Genomic DNA, 24,876 nt, shown 5'->3' on the forward strand with positions numbered 1-24,876 from the left:
TCTAGAAAGATGCCCGAATTTCCGACTTGGAATTCCGAGTTGGATGACCGTTTATTTAAAAATATTGTTCCCTGTCGGAGCTCGTTTTTTCTCGAGTTCCCAGTTGTCTTGAACGTGGCATTAGCACACCATCCCATTTTCACAGCACTCAACAGCTTCTCATTGACATAAACTCTTTAACTTTCTAACTTCTGCAGTAGGCTCCCCTCCCCCTCTGGAGCCTAGCAGGCTAACCTATGGGCAAAGACAGACTTTATGGGTCATAAACTGGCCCTTCACACCTCTGGCCCTATACAAACCGATTGGTTGCTAGGGCTCATGGTTGCCAGGGGCTTTATCACACAGTGGGGTCAGCCAATCACATCTTGGTTTCCAGATCCCCAATTCCTGCCTCTCCCTCTCAGTCTCCTTCAAGCAGCCACAGAGAGACCAGCAAGCTGTCTCTGACCTGCACAACAACAACTGGTCTCGCTCATATCTCTTCGGACATGTGGGATGGTGTGCTTGCACAAAGTGAGTGTGTAACACGTGTATCGTTATTGTTTGTTGTTCTTTATAGTTTTTACTATTGCCTATTGCATTCTGCCTCTGTGTATATCGTTGGCATATCCATTTAGACAGTCCTTTATTACCATTGTCATTGCTCTGGTCCCGTGTGGCTCACTTGGTAGCGCATGGCACTTGCAACGCCAGGGTTGTGGGTTCGATTCCAACGGGGGACAACTATGAAAATGTATGTACTCACTAATGTAAGTCGCTCTGGATAAGAGCGTCTACTAAATGACTAAAATTTAAATATATTGTGCTATCGTATGTCCAGTGTATTCATTAACCCTGTTTTCTGTACACAAAGACTACCATTCCTCTACTGTTCCATGTACATTTCATCTGTGTGTGTGTGTCAATAAAGGATCCTTGTGTGTAACTCTGAGGTTGCCTTATTCCCCTCTTACTGGGGGAGGTGCTAACAGGTCAAAGATCAGTCCAAATGGAGAGTCCTCTCTTTCAGGTACCATAGAGAATGATAGTGAACTCTAGTGCCTAAAAGCCTGTTTTAGCATGGGCAGGGTCATTGAGGACTTTCAACATTTAAGTAATCTACTGGGTGGGACTTCCTATGTGTTGAGGTAGGATCACACAATGCCATCCAGGTCATCAGGAGTGATCAGCCAATGAATTATACCTGTGAGCAAACATTCCATACCTGCAGGTGGCAGTAAGTCGCCAACCTGGCCTTTATACAGTAGCTGCTCAAATACACTCCAGGTGGCAATATGCACACGTTCAGTTTGTTTACCAACTCATAGAAAATGGATTACTTCAAAATGGAGATCACAGACGCCATAATGGGACAGATACAAAGAACAGTCCTCATCATTCTCAATGAGAGGTACGTGTTATGACTGATATGACAGACACAACTCAGATTCCTCACTGATTGAGTTTAGATGGATTGCTTGGTCCGCCCCTCCCATCTGGATATGGTTGGAGATGAGGCATTGCAGGGTAAATGCTAAATCATCTTTTATAACTACTATCTACTGTAGTGGTTGAGGGGGAACTGGCAGAACGGGGCTTGAACCAGTGACCCTGTGGGACGGCGACCACATGTGCCATAAAAGTCCTGGCCTCTTTGCAGAGGCAGACATTCAGTAGTCTTCAGACTACTCTCTGACACCTATTGGATACTGTGAAAAAGGAATGATGCAACTCCAATAGAGCTCTGTAATGTTATAGTGTAAACCAGCGGTAGACAACCCTGGTCCTGGAGGGCCGCAGATACTTCATGTTTTTGATTAAACCAACCTGGAAGTGTGAACCTATGGTGTGAACTGTGTGGAAATGTTTCAGTCAGGCTCGTATGGGAACAGATCACAGAGAATGAAGAGGACAGAAATATTGGGAATACTGACTGTGCAAATAGGTCACCAGAGAGGGGTGAGGGTGGTGTGGGTGGGGCTTGTCCATCATAACATACCACCAAATGTCATGTGGATTCTGTTGATCCATTTTCCTCCTTGAATACATGCTCAGTATTAGTTACATTATGTTTGGGACTACTACATGCCATCTACCATCCGACTGACGATTAGTCGTCATGATAATCAATGGTTTTGATCAATCTCATGTGACAGGGAGAAGGTTTGCAGACTTTTTTATAGAGATGAGGTCTTCTGATACTGAAATAACTAAATAACTAAACATTAAGACAACACAGGTTCTTTCCCATCAGGGATGGAGCATATGACAATGGCATTATAACCACTAGGAGATAAACATGCAAAGCACACAATATCGTTAGTGCTACACTCAGTAATGCCTCTGTACCATTTCATATGTCAATGCACTGCACAGAGGCATTCCTGACAGGCAGGCCCCAGGTGGTGATGGTTGGTAACAATACCTCCGCCACGCTGACCCTCATCACGGGGGCCTCCCAGGGATGTGGGCTCAGCCCCCTCCTGTACTCCCTGTTCACCCATGACTGCGTGGCCACACACGACTCCAACACCATAATAATAATAATATGCCATTTAGCAGACGCTTTTATCCAAAGCGACTTACAGTCATGCGTGCATACATTTTTGTGTGTGGGTGGTCCCGGGGATCGAACCCACTACATTGGCGTTACAAGCGCCGTGCTCTACCAGCTGAGCTACAGAGGACCACACCATCATTAAGTTTGCAGACAACACGATGGTGGCTGATCGCCGATGGTAACGGGACAGCTTACATAGTGGAGGTTAGAGCCCTGGCAGTGTGGTGAAAGGATAACAGCTTCTCCCTCAACGTAAGCAAAACTAAGGAGCTGATCGTGGACTACAGGAGACAGGGGGGGGGGGGTGTCACCCCCATCTGCATCGACAGGGCTGCAGTGGAGAAGGTCAAAAGTTCCTCAACGTGCACATCACCAAGGACCTGACATGGACCCATCACACCAACACCATGGTTAAGAAGACGCAATAGCTCCTCTCCAACTTCAGGCAACTGAAGAAATTTGACATGGCCCCTCAGGAACTTCTATAGCATCTTGTCTGGTTGCATCACCGCCTGGTATGGCAACTGCACCGCCCTCAACCGCAAGGCTCTACAGAGGGTGGTGCGTACTGCCCAACACATCACTGGGGATGAGCTCCCTGCCCTCCAGGACATTTACACAAGGCGGTGTCTGAGGAAGGCCCGGAAGATCGCCAAGGACTCCAGTCACCCGAATCACGGACTGTTCAACATGTTACCATCTGGCAAACATGTCGGAGCATTGGGTCTCGGTCCAACAAGCTCCATCAGACTTTTGAGCAACTAAGCCTAGCTGTCTATCTGCTCAGAGACTATTTGCCCTGACTCTCCACACATCCATCCATTACACAGAAGCTCACACACACACACACACAAACACAAACACACACACACACACACACACACACACACACAAACACACACACACACACACACACACACACAAACACACACACAAACACACATACAAACACACACACACACACACACACACACACACACACACACACACACACACACACACACACACACACACACACACACACACACACACACACACACACACACACACACACACACAGTCAACGCTGCTGTTTCTATACTGTTTATTCACTTACACGACCAAGAAACGATTCACTTTATATTTGTAAATACAGTCATACTTGACATAGTACATTCATAATTTATACTGTATATCCTATTGTGTACATACCTGTTTTATTACTATGCATATTACTACTTGTTATTCTTGATTTGACTTTGGATTATTATGGATGTTGATATTGTACTGCACTGTTGAAGAAGCTTGAAAGAAAGCATTTCGCTTCACCTTTTATACCTGCTGTAAACGGTGTATGTGACAAATACACTTAGATTTGATTTAATATGTGGCACTAACCCTAGTACAGTGTTTAACCACTGACCTGACCCACCCTCCACCACTGGATGACCACAGAGAACAGTATAAGACACGCCTCAAAGAACTCCTCAGTTTGCCAGTCTTACCAGAGGTGTTATTTTGTAGGGTCTTCTTGTTCCTCACACAGCTGGGACCTGTGGACAGGTTTTACCAACAAATACCCCTCTAAAGGCCTACTAAATGGGTGGATTCAAAAGGTAAACCTTTACTGATTGATTGATGTATGTAGAGATTGCTTTGCATAAGATATGCATGCTGCTGTTATACAGTCATTCATTTATTAAAGTTCACAGACTAGGCTATACATTTTGAACTGAATTGCAGATCTGTAGATCAGGGCTCTCCAACCCTGTTCCTGGAGAGCTACAACTACTGTAGGTTTTCGCTCCAACCCCAGTTGTAACTAACCTGATTCATCTTATCAACCGGCTAATGATTAAAATCAGGTGCACTAGATTAGGTTCGGAGTAACAAACGTACAGGACAGTAGCTCTCCAGGAAGACGGTTGGACGGTAGCTCTCCAGGAAGACGGTTGGACGGTAGCTCTCCAGGAAGACGGTTGGAGAGGATTTGCTGTCCATGATATAGGATTCTATATATTCTATTCTGGTACAAAGAGGGCTAATTCATCTGCTAATATCTGTGTTCCTAACATCTGTGATGACATGATATTTGTAATTTAGGGAGGTCCTCCTCTACTTATTATGCTATGTGATCCCACAATGCCTCTGCACAGGCCTTCACTCGCAGAGTAAGTATTGTTTAATACTCTGCAGAAGACATACAGACAATAGGTAGTGCATTTAAATATCTTCTTAAACCCTGGCACAAGCTGAATTTGTAGACTATGTAAATTCACAATATATGATGATGTCACTCTTGGACAGTTATTATTGAAATGAATGTCTTACATTGTTGCCTTGGAGATGTTACTAAAGATGGGAAGTCAGGAATGAGGGATGCTGATGATGACGATAATGATGATGATGATGGTGGTAATCTAATTTCAACATTTCATGATGGTAAGAAACTGATTGATACAATGGTGCAGCTAGGTAGGACTCCATCAGTGAGCCAGGCTGTCCAGTCTAGAGCCCGAGTGTTAGGCTTAACAGGAAACAACCAACACTCAGAGATAATATTTATTCAGCGCTCACAGCAGGGGTACGTACAGCAGTGCAGCAGCTTTTCAAACACTGGATGATTGGATGGGTGATTGGATGTCTATCCACGCACTGTAATCACTGCACTGGCAGCTCCTTTCAGTGTGAAGGTTAGGCTACGAGGCAATCAGCACTGGTGCAGGCTAGGAAGGAGGTGGCACTTGGATGTGCACACACACATATGCATGCACCACACACACACACACACACACACACACACACACACACACACACACACACACACACACACAAAGATGCACATATCCTACTTCAGCCAAGACAAGTCAGTCTGTCTCTTCCCCTTTACAGGGGTGTCTTTTTCCTCTGGAGCTGGCATTCAAACTGAGCAAGACCTGTGTCCTCTGATTAATGTCGGAGAGGATCGTTTCCCAGGAGAAAGTTCAAACTACTGAGGGCAAAACAACAATTCAAAAAACAAATTAAAACTATCCACGTCAACAAGTATCCTTACTGTACTTTATCCTACCAACAGGTTTTTATATAATGTCCCAGTTTCACATTGCTGAGCTGGCCAGAAGAGGAATAGTTAAAAAGGTGGCTGGATCAACCTCTCAGCATGTTGCCTACAAAATAGGGCCAGCATTCAACTTCAGAATTAACACAAGGTAAGTAGGACCGATCCAGTGGCGGCTAGTGCTGTAGATGTAATGTATTTTTTTATTTTTTTTATAATTATTTATTTATTCAGGGAAAACCCATTGAGACCATGGTGCCCTGATCACAGCAATACAACAACCAATACAATGTAAAACAAAACAGCAATCAATACAAAACACAACATTTATGAAAAACAGTTACAGTCCTCAGCTACTAGCTATTCAATTAACACTCTAAACTGCCCGAGCGGCACCAGAACATCTAATTGTAAACAAGCTTTGTAAACAAAAGGGGAATAGTGTAGTGATCTACGGGACGTTAATGAGGACCAGCCGACCTTTTGATACAGGATGCAGTGGTGAGTATTAAAACTGTCCCCTGTGATAAAGCGAAGGGCGCTATGGTAGACGGCATCCACAGGTTTAAGAGTAGTTAGTAGCTGCTTGTTGCATTCTGGTATTGTGTCACCATAGTCAAGAACTGGCAGGAAAGTTGACTGTACAATCTGCTTCCTGCTGTTTAGGGAGTGACAAAGCTCTATTTCTAAAAAAGAAGCCCACTTTAAATCTTAGCTTTTTAACAAGCTCATCAGTATGTTTTTTAAAACGTTAAATCCTTGTCAATCCAAAAGCCCAGATATTTATAGGCAGGAACCCGATCGATGGGAGAACCATTCAATTCATAAATATATAGTCCATCTGAAAAAAAAAAAGTGTGAGAATTAGAGAAAAACATATATTTAGTATTGCCCACATTAAGTACAACTTTTAAACCAACCAGGGCATTTTGGAAGGCAACAAAGTCAGATTGCAGCTCTAGCAACGCCTGGTCAACAGCTGGGGCGATGGCATACATAACAGGATCGTCTGCATACAGCTGGGGCGATGGCATACATAACAGGATCGTCTGCATACAGCTGGGGCGATGGCATACATAACAGGATCGTCTGCATACAGCTGGGGCGATGGCATACATAACAGGATCGTCTGCATACAGCTGGGGCGATGGCATACATAACAGGATCGTCTGCATACAGCTGAATATCAAAAGTTTGAACAGATAGACCGATATTATTTATATAAATAGTAAAGAGAACAGGTCCCAATACGACCCCTGTGGTACACCTTTCGTAATATCCAGGAGCCTAGACTTGACACCATCAGAAATCCCACATTGTGTCCTGTCTGACAGATCATTCTAAAACCACTTGCAAGAAGCCTGATCCAGGCCTATTTCAGTCAACCTTTGAATAAGAATGTAATGGTCAACAGTGTCAAAGGACTTGGAAAGGTCTATAAATAAGGCAGCACAATTATTTTTATGATCCAAGCAATTTAACACATAATCTAAAACGAGCGTAGCACCTGAAACAGTGCTACAATACGGTCTAAAACCGGATTGGTGTACAATAAGAATTAGAATGAGAAGTTAAAGAAGTTCTTAGCTGACAGTTGGCCAGGGAACGTAAAACTTTGGAAAGGCAAGATAATTTGGAGATTGGACAGTATTTATCTAAGTCAGAGGGATCTACTCCTTTATGTAAGGGGAGGACATGTTCCACTTTCCAGATCTTAGGGATAACACCAGAAACAATTGTCAAATTAAAGACATACTGTTGGTCAGGGATCATCAACTAGATTCAGCCTCGGGCTGATATTTTATTGAGTGGATGGTCGGGGGCCGGAGCATAATTACATATAATTTGTAGACTGCAAATTGACCGCAAGAAGCCCAAACAGATATAATGTTTGACTAAAACAAAATCATTTCAAACCTTGCTTACATTTGTATACGATCACGTTGTGTCTCTCTATTATGTGTGGGAATACTTGGAAACAGATTTCTTAACTTAAAATCACTTGGAGCTGATTTCCTGGTGTTTTTTTATTGTTTTTTTTTACAGTCTTTTATGTCCATCAATGAAAATTCCACACCCCAAAAAAAGTACAAACATTTTTTTTGGCTCAGTACTTAGAGGGGCAAATAAAACCACCCACGGACCAAATTCGGCCCGCGGGCCGTCAGTTGGGGAACCCTGCTGTAGGTCAACTCTTCTGCAATAATTGGCCAGAGAGCTGCAGTATTGGTGAACACTACCATCTACCGGTCATGTTTGGTACTGTCCCTGTCCATGGTGCTGAATCAGGGAAACTCACAGGACAGTGCAGTATCTTATCCGGAAAGATTTACAGGAGCAATTAGGGTTAAGTGCATTGCTCAAGGGCACATCGACAGAATTTTTACCTAGTTGGCTCGAACCAGCGACCTTTCGGTTACTGGCCCAACGCTCTTAACCGCTGGGCTACCTGCCGCACTAATAGGCTACATGAAGGTCCACTGCTCACATGAAGGTCCCCTGATCCCTTTAGGATAATTATACATTGTTTTAGCTATAGCATCACTTCTGTATAATTGAACTACAATTATATACACTTTTTTTGTAAATTACTCTAAACTCGATGTGTAAAGCATGTAGATGAATAGACAACTAGGCCTTAACATCTAGGCCTACTATAAGCACGGCGGTATTAGCATTGGCGATATTAGCCAACATATCAAAGGCATATATGTTCAAGATAAGTGACTATCTCTCTCCATGTTTCAGATCAGCATATCCCCTTGGACTACCGGAGGAATTTGTGTTTGCGACAGTTTTACGAATGAACGGCAGTACCATAACCAAGAACTGGAATATTTGGCAAATGCAAGATTTGAAAGGCGAAGAGCAGCTTGCCGTTAGACTGAACGGAGAATCACTGTCTCTTGAATTCACCTTCACAACATTGAATAAAACACGAGAGACGGCCGTTTTCCCTTTCCTACCGTTCCTCTTCAACTCTCAATGGCACAATATCTTACTGAAAGTCAGCAAGCGTTCTCTTACTCTGTTTGTGAATTGCATTATGGTGGACTCTCAGAACACACCCAATAGAGGTATAGTCAACCTGGATGGATACACGTTGATTGGAAAGCTGAAGGATAACCCCGTTTTAGCAGTGCCAGTAAGTTTATTGTTTTGTAAACTTGCACTTAGCCTTCTTTCAAAGGCCAGTCCTATGGCAAGTACAAGAGGTCTGGGACTTTAAGGCACAAGAGTTGGTGCGCTTGTCAAGCAACCGCATGCCCACTCCAAATATTCAAACATAATTTTGGGGGCATACACTCTAGCCTACATTGGAGAGTTTTACTGTAAATGACCGACTCCGAGAGTGACTGTTGAGCTGAATGCGGCCTATGTGGAATGCGTGGCGCTCCGCCCTGTCAATTTCTACATATAAGTGGGAATTGTAACACAGAGGTTCTAGTCCAGAAGATGACCCGGCTGCGTCTAGGGAAGGCCAGGAACAGTTTCTATGATGACACCGCAATATTATAGGGAGATGTTTGTAAAAGTCCGCGTAATTTCGCGCGTAATTGCCCTTTGATAATAATTGCCCAAGTGATTTGGGATGTCTTTTTGGAATTCTTTATCATCAGGCCTGTTCACTCTATTCGTGGTCACAATAAAGAGACATTAATAACAATACAGTCAGTAGTTATCTTACTCTTAGGGGCAAATTAGTATGATTTGTTGAGAATCAAGCATGTGATGTGCGTAAATTGAGGACTAGGCCCACATAATGGTTTATCAGATTGAGGATTGGTGATGATAACTAATGATTTAAGGGTCAATATTTTGTCAATTATATTATATATAGGTTGTGAATGTGACTTATGTCGGAGTGATTATTATTTTTGTATTTATTTTTCAGTTTGAGCTCCAATCAATGCTCATTCATTGTGATGTGAGGCGTCCACAGACCTGCAATGACCTACCAGCCACGACATGGGTAAGAACCATTGACAAAACAGACTGCAACCATGGTCAAATTACCAAACTAAATGATCAAAACACCCAGTACAGAGGCTGGTATTATCTAGCCCAGGCAACCATTGTAAATAAACAACATGAAAAATGAGCACTAAACAGGTGGGTCAATAAATCCCAAGCCATTTAAATCGCCCGCTATTATTTTCCATTCGCCCTCTGTACCCTTAACAACCCCTCCCAGTCTGTTCCCGTGCGCCGCCCGTGAATTCTGCCAATCACTTCCTATAACTAAGCAGGTCATGAATATGCATAAGGCTTTGATGCCTATGGTACCTCTGGCGTTTCAGTTAGTAGAAACGGATTCAGTTGGGTGACTTTTTTGTCGGGGGGTCCGTCAACCCAACTCATCCAAGAAAAAGGAAAACATTTTTACTCTTTCTTGCCGTCCGGGAGAGGGAAGAGCAGGAGAACATGGCTCGCGGGCCACTTTTTTGGGTACTTTTGCTGCAGATTGTCATAATTTGCTCCGCACAAGTAAGTCCTTATCTGTGTACCTCTGCTTACAGGTTGATGAAGCAGAACTGCAGGTGAGTGTATCTACATTATGTTAATTCTCATGGATTTATTGATGTGGAATCAACTAGCAAGAATGTCCAGATCATAGTTGGTCTAGTCATGCAAGTTGAAGTTGTTCTATAGGAAACACTGAAACAAAACAAAGGATGATCATTTCATTTTTCTAACTGGGTGACTGTGACTGAGAATGTAGTATTTATTTACATCATGTACTCCGTGGGTACACACTGGTTGAATTAACGCTGTTTCCACATAATTTTAAATTAAATTACGATTATTTCAATTATTTTGCTTTGCTATGACAGTTATGCACCTGTTATTTCTTAAATTAATTATTATTGGCTAAGCCTAAAAGAGACTTCTGCTTCTCCTTCATTTTCAGACATACAGTATGTCCCATGCATACAGATGTATGTTCATTATGTATAGCAATAATATCCATAGCTGATTGCATTGTTTGACCGTCTCTTTGTCCAGAGGGCCTCAGGACCAGTCGGCCCTCCAGGACCCGCAGGTGTCCCAGGAATTGATGGTGTCGCTGTAAGTTCTCTCATCTATTAACTTTCATTATCTTCCGAATGATAAGAGCATTATCACAACTCATGTTCATAATTGAATTGTAAGATGGGACGAGCCCACCTCATGCCACTATCACAATCATCCAACACGTTCATAATAATGCAATTATGTGATTTGTATGGTGGGTGAGCCCAACCCCTTTTACAACCATAATCAACTGCATGCTGAAGAGTTGGAATTAGACCAATTATGTATAAACACATATGTATACATATGTGAATATATATATATTTATATATTTATCTGTGAATTTCACATGTAGGCCTTTTTCTATTTCAGGGTGAGAGGGGAGAGGACGGAGAGGACGGCCCTGCTGTAAATATCAACTTTTCATTGTTTTTTATTATTAACAAAATACTATGTCATTATCAGCTAGTAACTATGATGTATTCTACTCTCTGTCTGCTGTTGTTGTTGTATATTGTGGTTTTGTTGTGTTGTTAGGGTCCTGATGGAGATGCAGGTAAACTAGGCTCAGCAGGGTTGCCAGGCGAGCCCGGGGCTGATGTGAGTATCCTATTTCAAATCATTCATCCTCTGCCTTCAATTTCCTGTTTGTCATCATTGGCACCATTTTGTCATATTTTACATTTTAGTCATTTAGCAGACGCTCTTATCCAGAGCAATTAGGGTTAATTGCCTTGCTCAAGGGCACATCGACAGATTTTTCACCTAGTTGGCTCGGGGATTAGAACCAGCGACCTTTCGGTTACTGGCACAACGCTCTTAACCACTAAGCTACCTGCCGCCCATATTTGATGATAGTAATAGTGAACTAGTCATGATGATTGTCCTACTCAGGTTATAGCAGCAGTACAGTAGCTAGGGGGTGGACTTCTACCCTTAAAAATATGTTGTTGCTTTATCAACGTGTGGAAGTGGTGGTGATGACCCCTTCTTTACCCAAGAGAGGAGCCAATCAATCTTTACACAAGAGAGGAACCAATCAATCTTTACCCAAGAGAGGAGCCAATCAATCTTTACTCAAGAGAGGAGCCAATCAGAGAAAAATGTGAAGAATTCTCAAACAGACCAAAGAAAAGGCTAAGAATGTGACAGTTTCCTTTGTAACACAACAGTCTTTTTGTTCAGGCAGAGAGAAGGACGGCCTGAACTTAATTAACTGTAGCTTCCATCCAAATTGGAGGGGGAAAAGAGGGTTAGGAAAACACTCATAGGATAGAATAGTTTGTACTAATATCCTAAAGCATACTATCATGTGTACATGGTCCATGTATCACTTTGTACGTAGTTTGCATTTCAGTCACAATTATGCTATAGGTTCACAAAGTGACGGTAATAGGTGTATAGAGTCTGAACAAAGGCATATGGATGAGATATCAAAGTGGATGAGTGTACCAAACATTAGGAACACCTTCCTAATATTGAGTTGCACCCTTCCACTTTTGCCCTCAGAAAATACTAAATTTGTTGGGGAATGGACTCTACAAGGTATCGAAAGCGTTCCACAGGGATGCTGGCCCATGTTGACTCCAATGCTTCCCACAGTTGTGTCAAGTTGGCTGGATGTCCTTTGGGTGGTGGATCAATCTTGATACACACAGGAAACTGTTGATCGTGAAAAACCCAGCAGCGTTGCAGTTCTTGACACAAACCGGTGCGCCTGGCACCTACTACCATACACTGTTCAAAGGCACTTAAATCTTTTGGCTTGCCCATTCACCCTCTGAATGGCACACATACACGATCCATGTCTCAATTGTCTCAAGGCTTAAAAATCCTTCTTTAACCTGTCTCCTCCCCTTCATCTACACTGGTTGAAGTGGATTTAACAAGTGACATCAATAAGGGATCATAGCTTTCACTATAAAGCATTAGTGATGCAGTACCCAGCAGTGTTTGTGCTGTGGGTGTCTCCAGTCTCCATTCTCCAGTTGAGAATCCTCAGGCTGGTGTGGAATGATACCTGTCAAAAGGGCTTGTTTGAGTTGGACCAGAGGAATGTGGGTTAAAGTTAGGGTTAACCACTCTCCCAGTAAGTTAACTGTCTCAGAGAGATGTCTCAGTTTGTCTCAGATGCTCTGTAGTGTACTAACCGTGGTGTCTGTGGAGATAAATGCCACCATCTATTCAAACTAAACATGATCTATCTTAAATCAATATAATCCAAGGAAGCATTTGTTGAAACTAGTTTTAAATTGTCAACATAAGTCAGAGAAAGGAAAATAGCATGTATTTCAGAGCTTCGCATTTCCGTCAAGCTGGGCTGAAAAGTGCTGGATACCCGTTTTTGCTAATGCACAGTATTTATCGATTCATTAATTGTGGGAGGGTCATCGTTTAGCCCTGCCCACTTACACACACCTACTTCTGAGCTCCTCCCACCCCATTAGCTGTGTGACGTACGCAAACCTTTTTATGACATCATGTACATACACAGCTGGAATTATTATGAGATTAGGAAGGCTTAAAGCACACTTTAACGTTTGTAGTTGCAAAAACATTTCTTAGAGAAAGGTATTCTGTTATGATTGCTTATGAAAAGGTAGCAACTAACTCTCAAGGCTTTCAAGCGCACAGCAGATCTCCTACTGACATTGGATTACATTTCTGTCTTTGTTGTGATGCATTAGTGAAGTCTGGTCTCTCTCCTCTCTTCCTCTCTCTGCAGGGTTTGACTGGCCCTACTGGAGATGAAGGCCCTGATGGTCCCCTTGGACAGAAAGTGAGTAACTAATCACTAATGAGCCCTTTAATGTTTCTGCTTCAGAGACTCTCAGACAGCCTGGTCCCAGATCTGTTGCTGCTGTCTTGCCAACTCCTTTGGTCATTGTCATGCCAGACAGCACAATCAGATCTGGGACCAGGGTAACTCTCAGCCGGGTGACTGAGCCAAGCTGCTGACCGTCCATTCGCCCACTGTGTTGGCAGGCAAGACAGCAGGAATTACAATTACAACCCGTAAAGTAATTCCTCATGACAAATGAGCTTTAATCGCTGATCCCTGATCCCTCCCTGCTGATCCCTGATCCCTCCCTGCCAGAGTTCTGGGTAATCTCTGTGGGGAACCAGGCCCAAGCATCAAGAGTCGTGTTCATTAGGGCACACAAAGAAAAACATTTGAAAATGTTTAGCAACGGAGAACAAAATTAGTGTTTCTTATTGGATGAGTCCACTAATTCCCTCCCTATTTTTCTTCTTCGTTTGGTGCCTAATGAACAGGACCCAAGCCTTGGGGGAACATTTGCTGGGCCAAGTGCACCTTGCATAGCTCAGGCTCTCAGTCACAGGATTAAACTGGAAGAATGTTAATTCAGTCTGTGAAGTCTCTAGTTAAGTTATTACTCAGACGGCTTCATTTATCTAAGAAGGAAATTGGCCAGAATATTCAGTATAAGAGTCAAAAGGATACGGAGTAGGATGCTGTTGGTGTGTGTTTTTGATGAGATGAAAGCATGTCTTTATGGATAAATACTTTGATGTTTTCCACACGCATAGTTTGCTAAGTCTCTAGTTAATGATTTTACTCAGATAGCTTCATTTGTCTTAGAATGAAAAATACATTGGGGAGACTATTACAGCACAGGAAAACAAAAGATGCAGACTTTTGTTGGTTTGTGTTTGGTGTGTGTTTGGTGTGTGTTTGGTGTGTGTTTGGTGTGTGTTTGACAATGTCTAAGGATTTAGAAATGTGGCTAGATAATTACAGTATAAGAATACAAGTTGTGTGAGAATATATGCAGCAGATGCTTTTATCCAAAGCAACTTACATTTTTAGTATGTCTATGTGGTCCTGGTGGAAATAGGAAAGGATACTGAATTCTGTTTGTGTGTACATGATGAGCTAAAAACATGTCTTTATGGAGAAAAATACTTTTATGTCTTCTATATGCATAGTTTGCTTTGGGTGCTGGATGGGGGATGATTAGCTCACAGTACATATTAGACATTCTCTTTATAGTTGACTCATGTTCACTGTGTTTTCAAACTGACATGCTATGTTACTTTGTTTCAGGGTGAACCCGGGAAACCAGGACCTCGTGGATTAGCTGTGAGTTACATTATTCTCTATGAACCACTCATTCATTAGTGGAATCAGTCCATACTGAAGACTCAGAGCCATAGAACATTCTGCTTTCCCACTTCACATGAAACATAGCTTCTAAGGCTTATTGATGAAGCCTTCATAAAAGCCTTTATAGAGCCTATAAAGATGCTATAGTACTTTATGTCATTGGCTCTTCTGGTGTTTCTGTTTTTCTCCATAGGGCGTTGGAGACGATGGACCCCCTGTAAGTATTTTACAGTCTTATTAATTACACATTCACACATGTATTAGACCTTTACAGTACAGTATCTAGTAAAATGTCTGTTAACGTTCACATGAACCATGGTAAGATACCTTGATGCGTTCGGAAGGCAGCTGTGTGGTGTTGAAAACCTTTCAAAACTGTATGAATGATAAATTAGTACAGGTCATCATTTTCACTGAATTACTTGTTTCTCTGGACAGGGACCCCCAGGGCCAGGAGGCCTTCCGGGTCAATTGGGCAAAGGTGGATCCCCTGTGAGTATCAGTGACTGACCCTCATCATCTAACGATCCTCATGACCTATCGATCCTCATCACCTAAACGATCCTCATCACCTAACGATCCTCATGACCTAGTGATCCTCATCACCTAACGATCCTCATCACCTAACGATCCTCATGACCTAGTGATCCTCATCACCTAACGATCCTCATCACCTAACAATCCTCATCACCTAACGATCCTCATCACCTAACGATCCTCATGACCTAGCGATCCTCATTACCTAACGATCCTCATCACCTAACGATCCTCATCACCTAACGGTCCTCATAACTGAACGATCCTCATGACCTAACGTTCCTCATGACCTAACGATCCTCATCACCTAACAAGCCGCAGGACATATAGATCCTCAGTCAGGACATGGTGATTCTCTATGTGGACAGTGCTTGAATTGGGCCGGAACACACCGGTGCTGAGTATCTGCACCTTGGAACTTTTTACTGCTTGAGTTCCAGCACCTGAATATAAACAGTACTGGACCCTAAAATGAGTACCAGCTCCTATTTCAGTCCACTTCAAGCACTGCATGTAGATAGTTTGGGAGCTGGAGTCTTATGGCCAAATACGTCTGATTGGATGTACTCCACAGGGGGCTGCTGAGGGGAGGACGGCTCATAATAACGGCCGGAACGGAGCGAATGGAATGGCATCAAACACCAGGAAACCATGGAAACCATGTGTTTGATGTATTTGATACCATTCCACTGATTCTGCTCCAGTCATGACCCAATTAAGGTGCCACCAACCTCCTGTGATGTACAGTACCTCCTCCCTCAGGAAGGTCAGTCAAAAGGTGAATGAAATGGACCATACCTGTTTGTTTGATCTGTTTTCTATGTCCGTTACCACAGGGCGCTATGGGAGTGAGAGGACCAACAGGACCTGGTGGATCAGCAGGGCCTAGAGTGAGTAGTGTCACCGTGTTACGTCCCCAGTTGATGATACGTTGACCAGCACATCCAGAGAATGTTGTGAGCTGTTAGTGTGTCATGTTGAACTGGCATCTACTCTTCCTAATCAACTGATTAACTATTCTCAAAATGATGTTTTATTCAGGGTGCAGCAGGGATGCAGGATTTGAGTGCCGAGCTGGTAAGACTTTGTTCCTTCAATACAACTTAGTGCCTGGCATTACACGTATGAGTGATTCTCTGACCTTGTTGATTTATCCTGCTGCTGTTTAGTGCCCTGGTGCCTGTCCACCTGGGACACCTGGTCATCCCGGCCTCCCTGGCATGAAGGTGAGTCAAGGGTCAGGGGTCAGGGGTCAAGGACAGTGCATGCCCTCACTAGCGTACCATATGAAGTTATGTAATGGATAAACGTCCTCAGTGGTATGCTAGTACGGCCATTGGAACGTAGCCAGTGGTGTATTGATAACTTGGTCTCATAAGTCATCATTTATTGTGTTAATGGTAACCATCGCTGGTTCAACCAACGGCCTCACAGAAGTCATTGGTTTAAATCTATTCTATTGTCTTCACAGTGAGTATAATGATAGTCTAACAGTGATATGTGATAGTGATTGGGGAGGATGTTTAAGCTTCACGGTCCTCTGTTTTCTAGGGTCACAAAGGAGTAAAGGGGGAAGGAGGAGAGCCTGGGAAACAAGGACACAAGGTAAGGGGTTACATTTTATACACTTTCAGAGAACTGAACAAAAGCCTACACTACATTCAAATGTCCAGAGAACTAGGCTTAGTCTGTTTCTGGAAATCCAGACCTAGATGTTTCCATGACATAGAATGAGCTTGAAGCTTTGTCGCTGCATTGGTCTCATCTCTTCATGTGATGCTTCGTGAGATCAGCGTTACATCTTGACTGATATTCAGATCAGACATTACGAAATACTATTAAGAAATACTCTCTCTGCTACTTCTCAGCTGTCAGTATCCATCCAATCAGGGTCTGAGATCCATGCAGTCAGGGCCTGATATCCATCCAATCAGGGTCTGAGATCCATGCAGTCAGGGCCTGATATCCATCCAATCAGGGTCTGAGATCCTTGCAGTCAGGGCCTGATATCCATCCAGTCAAGGTCTGAGATCCATCTAGTCAGGGTCTGAGATCCATCCAGCCAGAGTCTGAGATCCATCCAGCCAGAGTCTGAGATCCATCCAGCCAGGGTCTGAGATCAATCCAGTCAGGGTCTGAGATCCATCCAGTCAAGGTCTGAGATCCATCTAGTCAGGGTCTGAGATCCATCCAGTCAGGGTTTGAGATCCATCCAGTCAGGGTCTGAGATCCATCCAGCCAGGGTCTGAGATCCATCCAGTCAGGGTCTGAGATCCATCCAGTCAGGGTCTGAGATCCATCCAGCCAGGGTCTGAGATCCATCCAGTCAGGGTCTGAGATCCATCCAGCCAGGGTCTGAGATCCATCCAGCCAGGGTCTGAGATCCATCCAGCCAGGGTCTGAGATCCATCCAGTCAGGGTCTGAGATGATATGTTGCCTGAAGGTAATGACACCTCATTCCCTACATAGTGCTCTACTTATGACCCCAGCCCTCTGGGAATAAGGTGCCGTTTGGGACGCAGGCCATGTTAGTCATGCAGGGGTTATGGTTGATATGGAATGCCATGCTAACACATCCACATTCAGCCCTGTAATGCTTCCATACATCCATATACATGGGAATAAGTTCAGCTCAATGCCCAAGTCACTTCATCACCTAGTGGCCTATAATGCCATTCACTGTCTGTCTAGAGTCAAACTTCATGTATCCATCGACTGTAAATGACTTTCTCCCTGTACATAATTCAGCCATGCTTATTGGCTCTATTGAAGGGTGTCTGGTGTAGTACATGGATGCTTTTCCCTCACAAGTCAAAGGGTGTTGTCTCTGACAGCTGATTGAACTCACAAAACATTTTTGGCCAGTGGCACATTGGCAGTGTGATCAGCGGTAGAGTCGATTTCATTGAAAAGTGTGTCATGTATCTCTGAGTAAATGAAGCTATAGCAACATTGATTTAAAGTCCATGTGAGTTTTATTGCGGCCATTAATGTTGTTTTGAAACAACTTCCATTTGAAATCCATCTTTCTATCCTCCTATACCTACTAATGTTTTCATGTCTCTGTCATACGGTGTTGTTCATCTTCCTGATGTCTTCATGTTACTTCTCTCTCTAGGGTGAAGAAGGTGACCAGGGAACCACAGGGATCCTCGGATCCCAGGGCCCAACGGTTTGATTCGTTCATTAACATCCCTTTATTTTAACAGATAATATAACACATTGTCTACAGTGATAATATAACAGATTGTCTATAGTGATAATTTAACAGATTGTCTATAGTAAGAAGATAACAGATTGTCTATAGTAAGAAGATAACAGATTGTCTATAGTGAGAAGATAACAGATTGTCTATAGTGAGAAGATAACAGATTGTCTATAGTGATAATATAACAGATTGTCTATAGTGAGAATATAACAGATTGTCTATAGTGATAATATAACAGATTGTCTATAGTGATAATATAACAGATTGTCTATAGTGATAATATAACAGATTGTCTATAGTGATAATATAAAAGATTGTCTATAGTGAGAATATAACAGATTGTCTATAGTGATAATATAACAGATTGTCTATAGTGATAATATAACAGATTGTCTATAGTGATAATATAACAGATTGTCTATAGTGATAATATAACAGATTGTCTATAGTGATAATATAAAAGATTGTCTATAGTGAGAATATAACAGATTGTCTATAGTGATAATATAACAGATTGTCTATAGTGATAATATAACAGATTGTCTATAGTGATAATATAACAAATTGTCTATAGTGAGAAGATAACAGATTGTCTATAGTGATAATATAACAGATTGTCTATAGTGAGAAGATAACAGATTGTCTATAGTGAGAAGATAACAGATTGTCTATAGTGATAATATAACAGATTGTCTATAGTGATAATATAACAGATTGTCTATAGTGATAATATAACAGATTGTCTATAGTGATAATATAACAGATTGTCTATAGTGATAATATAACAGATTGTCTATAGTGAGAAGATAACAGATTGTCTATAGTGATAATATAACAGATTGTCTATAGTGATAATATAACAGATTGTCTATAGTGATAATATAACAGATTGTCTATAGTGATAATATAACAGATTGTCTATAGTGAAAAGATAACAGATTGTCTATAGTGAGAAGATAACAGATTGTCTATAGTGATAATATAACAGATTGTCTATAGTGATAATATAACAGATTGTCTATAGTGATAATATAACAGATTGTCTATAGTGATAATATAACAGATTGTCTATAGTGATAATATAACAGATTGTCTATAGTGATAATATAACAGATTGTCTATAGTGATAATATAACAAATTGTCTATAGTGAGAATATAACAGATTGTCTATAGTGATAATATAACAGATTGTCTATAGTGATAATATAACAGATTGTCTAGTGAGAATATAACAGATTGTCTACAGTGACAGTTAGTGATAGTTTGTCTTTCTGCTGTTGTGTTATTCCAGGGTCCTCAGGGAATCAGAGGCTCCACTGGAATGATGGGGCTCAAAGGTGAACTGGTAAGAGTCACGCATTGAAGTGAATTATATTTCAATCCTGGCTCGCTGAAAGATGTTATTTGCGTTGTGTTTCCATCCTTTCTGTCAGCGTAATGCTAATATACCTCTTGTGTTGTGACAGGGAGCACGAGGACATGATGGAGATCCAGGTCCCCAGGGTGTTGCAGGAGCCACTGTAAGTATTCTCCCATAATCCCCTTCTCCTGTTCATTATGATTTCACTAATGTTAGATCTCTGGAAAGGTTTGTTTTTCAGAAATACAACACTGTTTACGTGTCATTATGTATTGTTCTCAATTAACAAAATGATTAAACATCTCTGTAAAAAGGTTTTGTCTTACAATATGTTTACGCTGTATCTTTTTAGGGTGACCAAGGCCAGAGAGGCGTGATGGGCGAGTCTGGTCCTAAAGGTGATGAGGTGGGTATCAGAATACACCTGCCATGGTTTCACATGGCCAAATTGATGCTTGTTTTTAGTCACTGTCTAGGGTGGTGGTGATGGTGTAATACTGATGCCCTGATTGGTTCCTTATCCTATTGTGTTGTTATCTAGGGATCTCAAGGTGGAAGAGGCATCACAGGTCTTCCAGGGCCCAAGGGAGAGGGTGTAAGTATTACTGTACCTGTACTGCTTTATCTCAACATAAACAATCAGTCTTAGTGGTGGGAAATGTAAGCATATCATGTATGTTGTGTATTCATAGACTCTTAGAACCATTTAAGCCATAGAACCATTCATAGAACCTTCTTGGAACATTAACACTTGTCATGGAATAATTGTTGTGGTTCTTTTTTCATGTCTAGGGTTTGTCAGGTGTGGATGGCCGTGAAGGTATACCTGGAATGCCAGGTGGAAAGGTATGGAAATGATCTACTATAAGATGTTTATATGTTTACAACTGTTCATAAATGTTGTGTTGACAGAGGTAATGTTCTAGTTTTGCTGTGTGCTCTCATACGTCTACAGTGATTCTTTTTTGCAGCAATTTCTATTGGGTTGGCAATGGAGATCACGGCATCCTGAAAAGTCCACTATAGAATGGGATTCATACTGGTTGAACAGAGGAATCAGCAGGAGTTGTCAAGTCAAGTTAAGGTTACAACTGTGATGTCAACATTTCATCTTAACTCACGTAACTCTCTTTCTCCACAGGGCACCATTGGCAAGGCTGGGTCTCCCGGGGAGGTGGGGCTTCAGGGACTTCCTGTAAGTATGACCTTTGACCTCACACTAACAGGCGTTCTGATTGGTTGCGCCTGTGAAAAACTCCTCAACCTCCCGTATTCTAATCCTGATGTGAAATAACAACAATAATAACATGGGATAATTGTTTCGGATTGACCGCCACCATTCTGTAGGCTATTTTGTTTTACAAACATTTTAGATTTTCATGTTTTCAACAACATCTTTGAAATGGATAATAAATGAATGATTGTTTCTGTCAAATGTATTCTAGGTATTTACATGATCATTCTTGTTACTGTAGATTGATTTTGTTTGACAATATTGTGTCGCCTCTCTAGGGATTACCTGGTTCTCCTGGCCCGAAAGGAACTGGTGGCGAGAAGGTAGGCGTCATAGAGATCTTATTAAATGAGTATTCTAATTCCTAATTCTATGGTAGGCATCATGATGACATCACAAATCACCCACAATGCACCACTTCTATCAATGAATCTACAGCCAATAGGCATTACTCTGTGCCATAAACTCAAGCCATCTGACAAATAGAGCTCATCTGTGTCACTGAGGAGCTGCAGCTGGATAGCAGCATGGGTACACTGACCTGACTGTCCTGACACTGACCTGACTGTTCTGACCCTGACCTGACCTGACTGTCCTGACCCTGACCTGACTGTCCTGACACTGACCTGACTGTCCTGACCCTGACCTGACTGTCCTGACCCTGACCTGACTGTCCTGACACTGACCTGACCTGACTGTCCTGACCCTGACCTGACTGTCCTGACACTGACCTGACTGTCCTGACTCTGACCTGACTGTTCTGACACTGACCTGACTGTCCTGACACTGACCTGACCCTGACCTGACTGTCCTGACCCTGACCTGACTGTCCTGACACTGACCTGACCTGACTGTTCTGACCTGACTGTCCTGACCCTGACCTGACTGTTCTGACACTGACCTGACCCTGACCTGACTGTCCTGACCCTGACCTGACTGTCCTGACACTGACCTGACCTGACTGTTCTGACCTGACTGTCCTGACCCTGACCTGACTGTTCTGACACTGACCTGACCTGACTGTCCTGACCTGACTGTCCTGACACTGACCTGACCTGACTGTCCTGACCCTGACCTGACTGTCCTGACACTGACCTGACTGTCCTGACCCTGACCTGACTGTCCTGACACTGACCTGACTGTTCTGACACTGACCTGACCTGACTGTCTTGACCTGACTGTCCTGACACTGACCTGACCTGACTGTCCTGACCCTGACCTGACTGTCCTGACACTGACCTGACTGTCCTGACCCTGACCTGACAGTTCTGACCCTGACCTGACTGTTCTGACACTGACCTGACTGTCCTGACCCTGACCTGACTGTCCTGACACTGACATGACTGTCCTGACACTGACCTGACTGTCCTGACTCTGACCTGACTGTTCTGACACTGACCTGACTGTCCTGACACTGACCTGACCCTGACCTGACTGTCCTGACCCTGACCTGACTGTCCTGACCCTGACCTGACTGTCCTGACCCTGACCTGACTGTCCTGACTCTGACCTGACCCTGACCTGACTGTCCTGACCCTGACCTGACTGACCTGACACTGACCTGACTGTTCTGACCCTGACCTGACTGTCCTGACCCTGACCTGACTGTCCTGACTGTTCTGACCCTGACCTGACTGTCCTGACACTGACCTGACTGTCCTGACATTGACCTGACCCTGACCTGACTGCCCTGACCCTGACCTGACTGTTCTGACCCTGACCTGACTGTCCTGACCCTGACCTGACTGTTCTGACCCTGACCTGACTGTCCTGACCCTGACCTGACTGTCCTGACACTGACCTGACCTGACTGTCCTGACACTGACCTGACCTGACTGTCCTGACCCTGACCTGACTGTCCTGATCCTGACCTGACTGTCCTGACCTGACTGTCCTGACCCTGACCTGACTGTCCTGACACTGACCTGACTGTCCTGATTCTGACCTGACTGTCCTGACACTGACTGTCCTGACCCTGACCTGACTGTCCTGACCCTGACCTGACTGTCCTGACCCTGACTGTCCTGACCCTGACTGTCCTGACCCTGACCTGACTGTCCTGACACTGACCTGACTGTCCTGACCCTGACCTGACTGTCCTGACCCTGACCTGACTGTCCTGATCCTGACCTGACTGTCCTGACCCTGATCTGACTGTCCTGACCCTGACCTGACTGTCCTGACCCTGACCTGACTGTCCTGACACTGACCTGACTGTCCTGACACTGACCTGACACTGATCTGACACTGATCTGACTGTCCTGACCCTGACCTGACTGTCCTGACCCTGACTGTCCTGACCCTGACCTGACTGTCCTGATCCTGACCTGACTGTCCTGACCCTGATCTGACTGTCCTGACCCTGACCTGACTGTCCTGACCCTGACCTGACTGTCCTGACACTGACCTGACTGTCCTGACACTGACCTGACTCTGACCTGACTGTCCTGACTGTCCTGACACTGACCTGACACTGATCTGACACTGATCTGACTGTCCTGACCCTGACCTGACTGTCCTGACTCTGACCTGACTGTCCTGACTGACCTGACACTGTCCTGACACTGTCCTGACTGTCCTGACACTGTCCTGACTGTCCTGACCCTGACCTGACTGTCCTGACATTGACCTGACATACTTCATCTCAGACACAGGGAACTCAGTTCTGTTAGAGAAGATACTAGAACAAGGAGTGGAAGCAGGGCGGTAGCTCCACCCCACTCTCTCTGCAAGTTTCGGCCAAGTCTATGGGCCAAATGTCCCAAATCAGTAATGAAAAAATCTGCACACCGGAACAAAGTTCCTCGTTAGTCGTGGCATCCCAGTGTGTTGACAGACACTACGATACCATCCTATGGGACGTGTATCTGTCCAAGAGAGATGATGACATAAACTCTGTTTATGTTGCTCTATTTCAGGGTGGCTCTGGAGAGCCAGGTCTTCTTGGAACAATGGGATCTGCTGGTAAAACAGTAAGTCCAAATCAAATCAAAGTTGATTTAAAATACATTTCAAATTGTCTACACAGTAACAAACTGTTCATTGTGATGTCTCTCTGTAGGGAGAGCAAGGAAAAGCAGGAGATCTAGGACCCATTGGACCAATTGGCGGACCAGTGAGTATCCTGTCATTTATTATATTTCCAAGCAGGCAAAGCTGTTTTTATGACATCATCACAACCATATTACAACTGGTAGGAATTGGGTTGCAGTGATGTCATTGCAACCAGTTTTGCCCGCTGGGGTTCCATTTTAATGTCCTTTATCGTGCGTTATTGTCCAATAAAACAAGCCTTCTCTTCTTCTCTCTTGTAATTTCCTTTGACACTTCTCTAGGGAGACAGAGGAGAACAAGGACCAGCCGGTCCTCCAGGCAAACCAGGAGCCAGGGTGAGTTATTGTTGTTGCTGTCTCGTTGCTGTGTGATGCTGTGTGTCTTTGTGCCAGGTATAGTATGAGGATTGATGAATGGAAACATACTTTGTAACAATTACTCAATGATGACAATGTTAGGCTGGAACACCAAGATTATTGAGAGAGAGCGAGAGAGAGAGAGAAAGAGAAAGAGAAAGAGAGAAAGAGAGAGAGAGCGAAAGGAGTGTGGACCTGGCTGTGGTTACAGAGAGTGTGGACCTGGCTGTGGTTACAGAGAGTGTGGAACTGGCTGTGGTTACAGAGAGTGTGGACCTGGCTGTGGTTACAGAGAGTGTGGACCTGGCTGTGGTTACAGAGAGTGTGGACCTGGCTGTGGTTACAGAGAGTGTGGACCTGGCTGTGGTTACAGAGAGTGTGGACCTGGCTGTGGTTACAGAGAG

The 24,876-nt window shown here is 43.5% G+C and overlaps 1 protein-coding gene and 1 pseudogene across 2 annotated transcripts in view; both read left to right on the plus strand.

Annotated features, from left to right (window-relative positions):
- LOC311127370 overlaps positions 1–24,876 on the plus strand; it is a 367,179-nt pseudogene that overhangs the window by 148,295 nt on the left and 194,008 nt on the right. The window lies entirely within an intron of this gene.
- Positions 2,343–24,876, plus strand: part of LOC311115573 (uncharacterized protein) — a gene marked incomplete at both ends in the record, with an annotated part of 36,947 nt that continues 14,413 nt past the window's right edge. Inside the window, 27 exons of the mRNA XM_084157319.1 lie at positions 2,343–2,445; positions 5,595–5,727; positions 8,325–8,721; positions 9,472–9,549; positions 10,097–10,117; positions 10,584–10,646; positions 10,965–11,000; positions 11,130–11,192; positions 13,318–13,371; positions 14,662–14,697; positions 14,915–14,938; positions 15,160–15,213; positions 16,095–16,148; positions 16,300–16,335; positions 16,428–16,484; positions 16,810–16,863; positions 18,378–18,431; positions 19,760–19,813; positions 19,935–19,988; positions 20,181–20,234; positions 20,370–20,423; positions 20,621–20,674; positions 20,970–21,023; positions 21,341–21,385; positions 23,981–24,034; positions 24,124–24,177; positions 24,398–24,451. Of these exons, the coding sequence (XP_084013445.1) occupies positions 2,343–2,445; positions 5,595–5,727; positions 8,325–8,721; positions 9,472–9,549; positions 10,097–10,117; positions 10,584–10,646; positions 10,965–11,000; positions 11,130–11,192; positions 13,318–13,371; positions 14,662–14,697; positions 14,915–14,938; positions 15,160–15,213; positions 16,095–16,148; positions 16,300–16,335; positions 16,428–16,484; positions 16,810–16,863; positions 18,378–18,431; positions 19,760–19,813; positions 19,935–19,988; positions 20,181–20,234; positions 20,370–20,423; positions 20,621–20,674; positions 20,970–21,023; positions 21,341–21,385; positions 23,981–24,034; positions 24,124–24,177; positions 24,398–24,451 (1,848 nt within the window). The remainder of the gene's footprint in view (positions 2,446–5,594; positions 5,728–8,324; positions 8,722–9,471; positions 9,550–10,096; positions 10,118–10,583; positions 10,647–10,964; positions 11,001–11,129; positions 11,193–13,317; positions 13,372–14,661; positions 14,698–14,914; positions 14,939–15,159; positions 15,214–16,094; positions 16,149–16,299; positions 16,336–16,427; positions 16,485–16,809; positions 16,864–18,377; positions 18,432–19,759; positions 19,814–19,934; positions 19,989–20,180; positions 20,235–20,369; positions 20,424–20,620; positions 20,675–20,969; positions 21,024–21,340; positions 21,386–23,980; positions 24,035–24,123; positions 24,178–24,397; positions 24,452–24,876) is intronic.

This window comes from Coregonus lavaretus, assembly GCF_964263955.1.
Source record: "Coregonus lavaretus genome assembly, chromosome: 1".
NCBI classification, from domain to species: Eukaryota; Metazoa; Chordata; class Actinopteri; order Salmoniformes; family Salmonidae; genus Coregonus; species Coregonus lavaretus.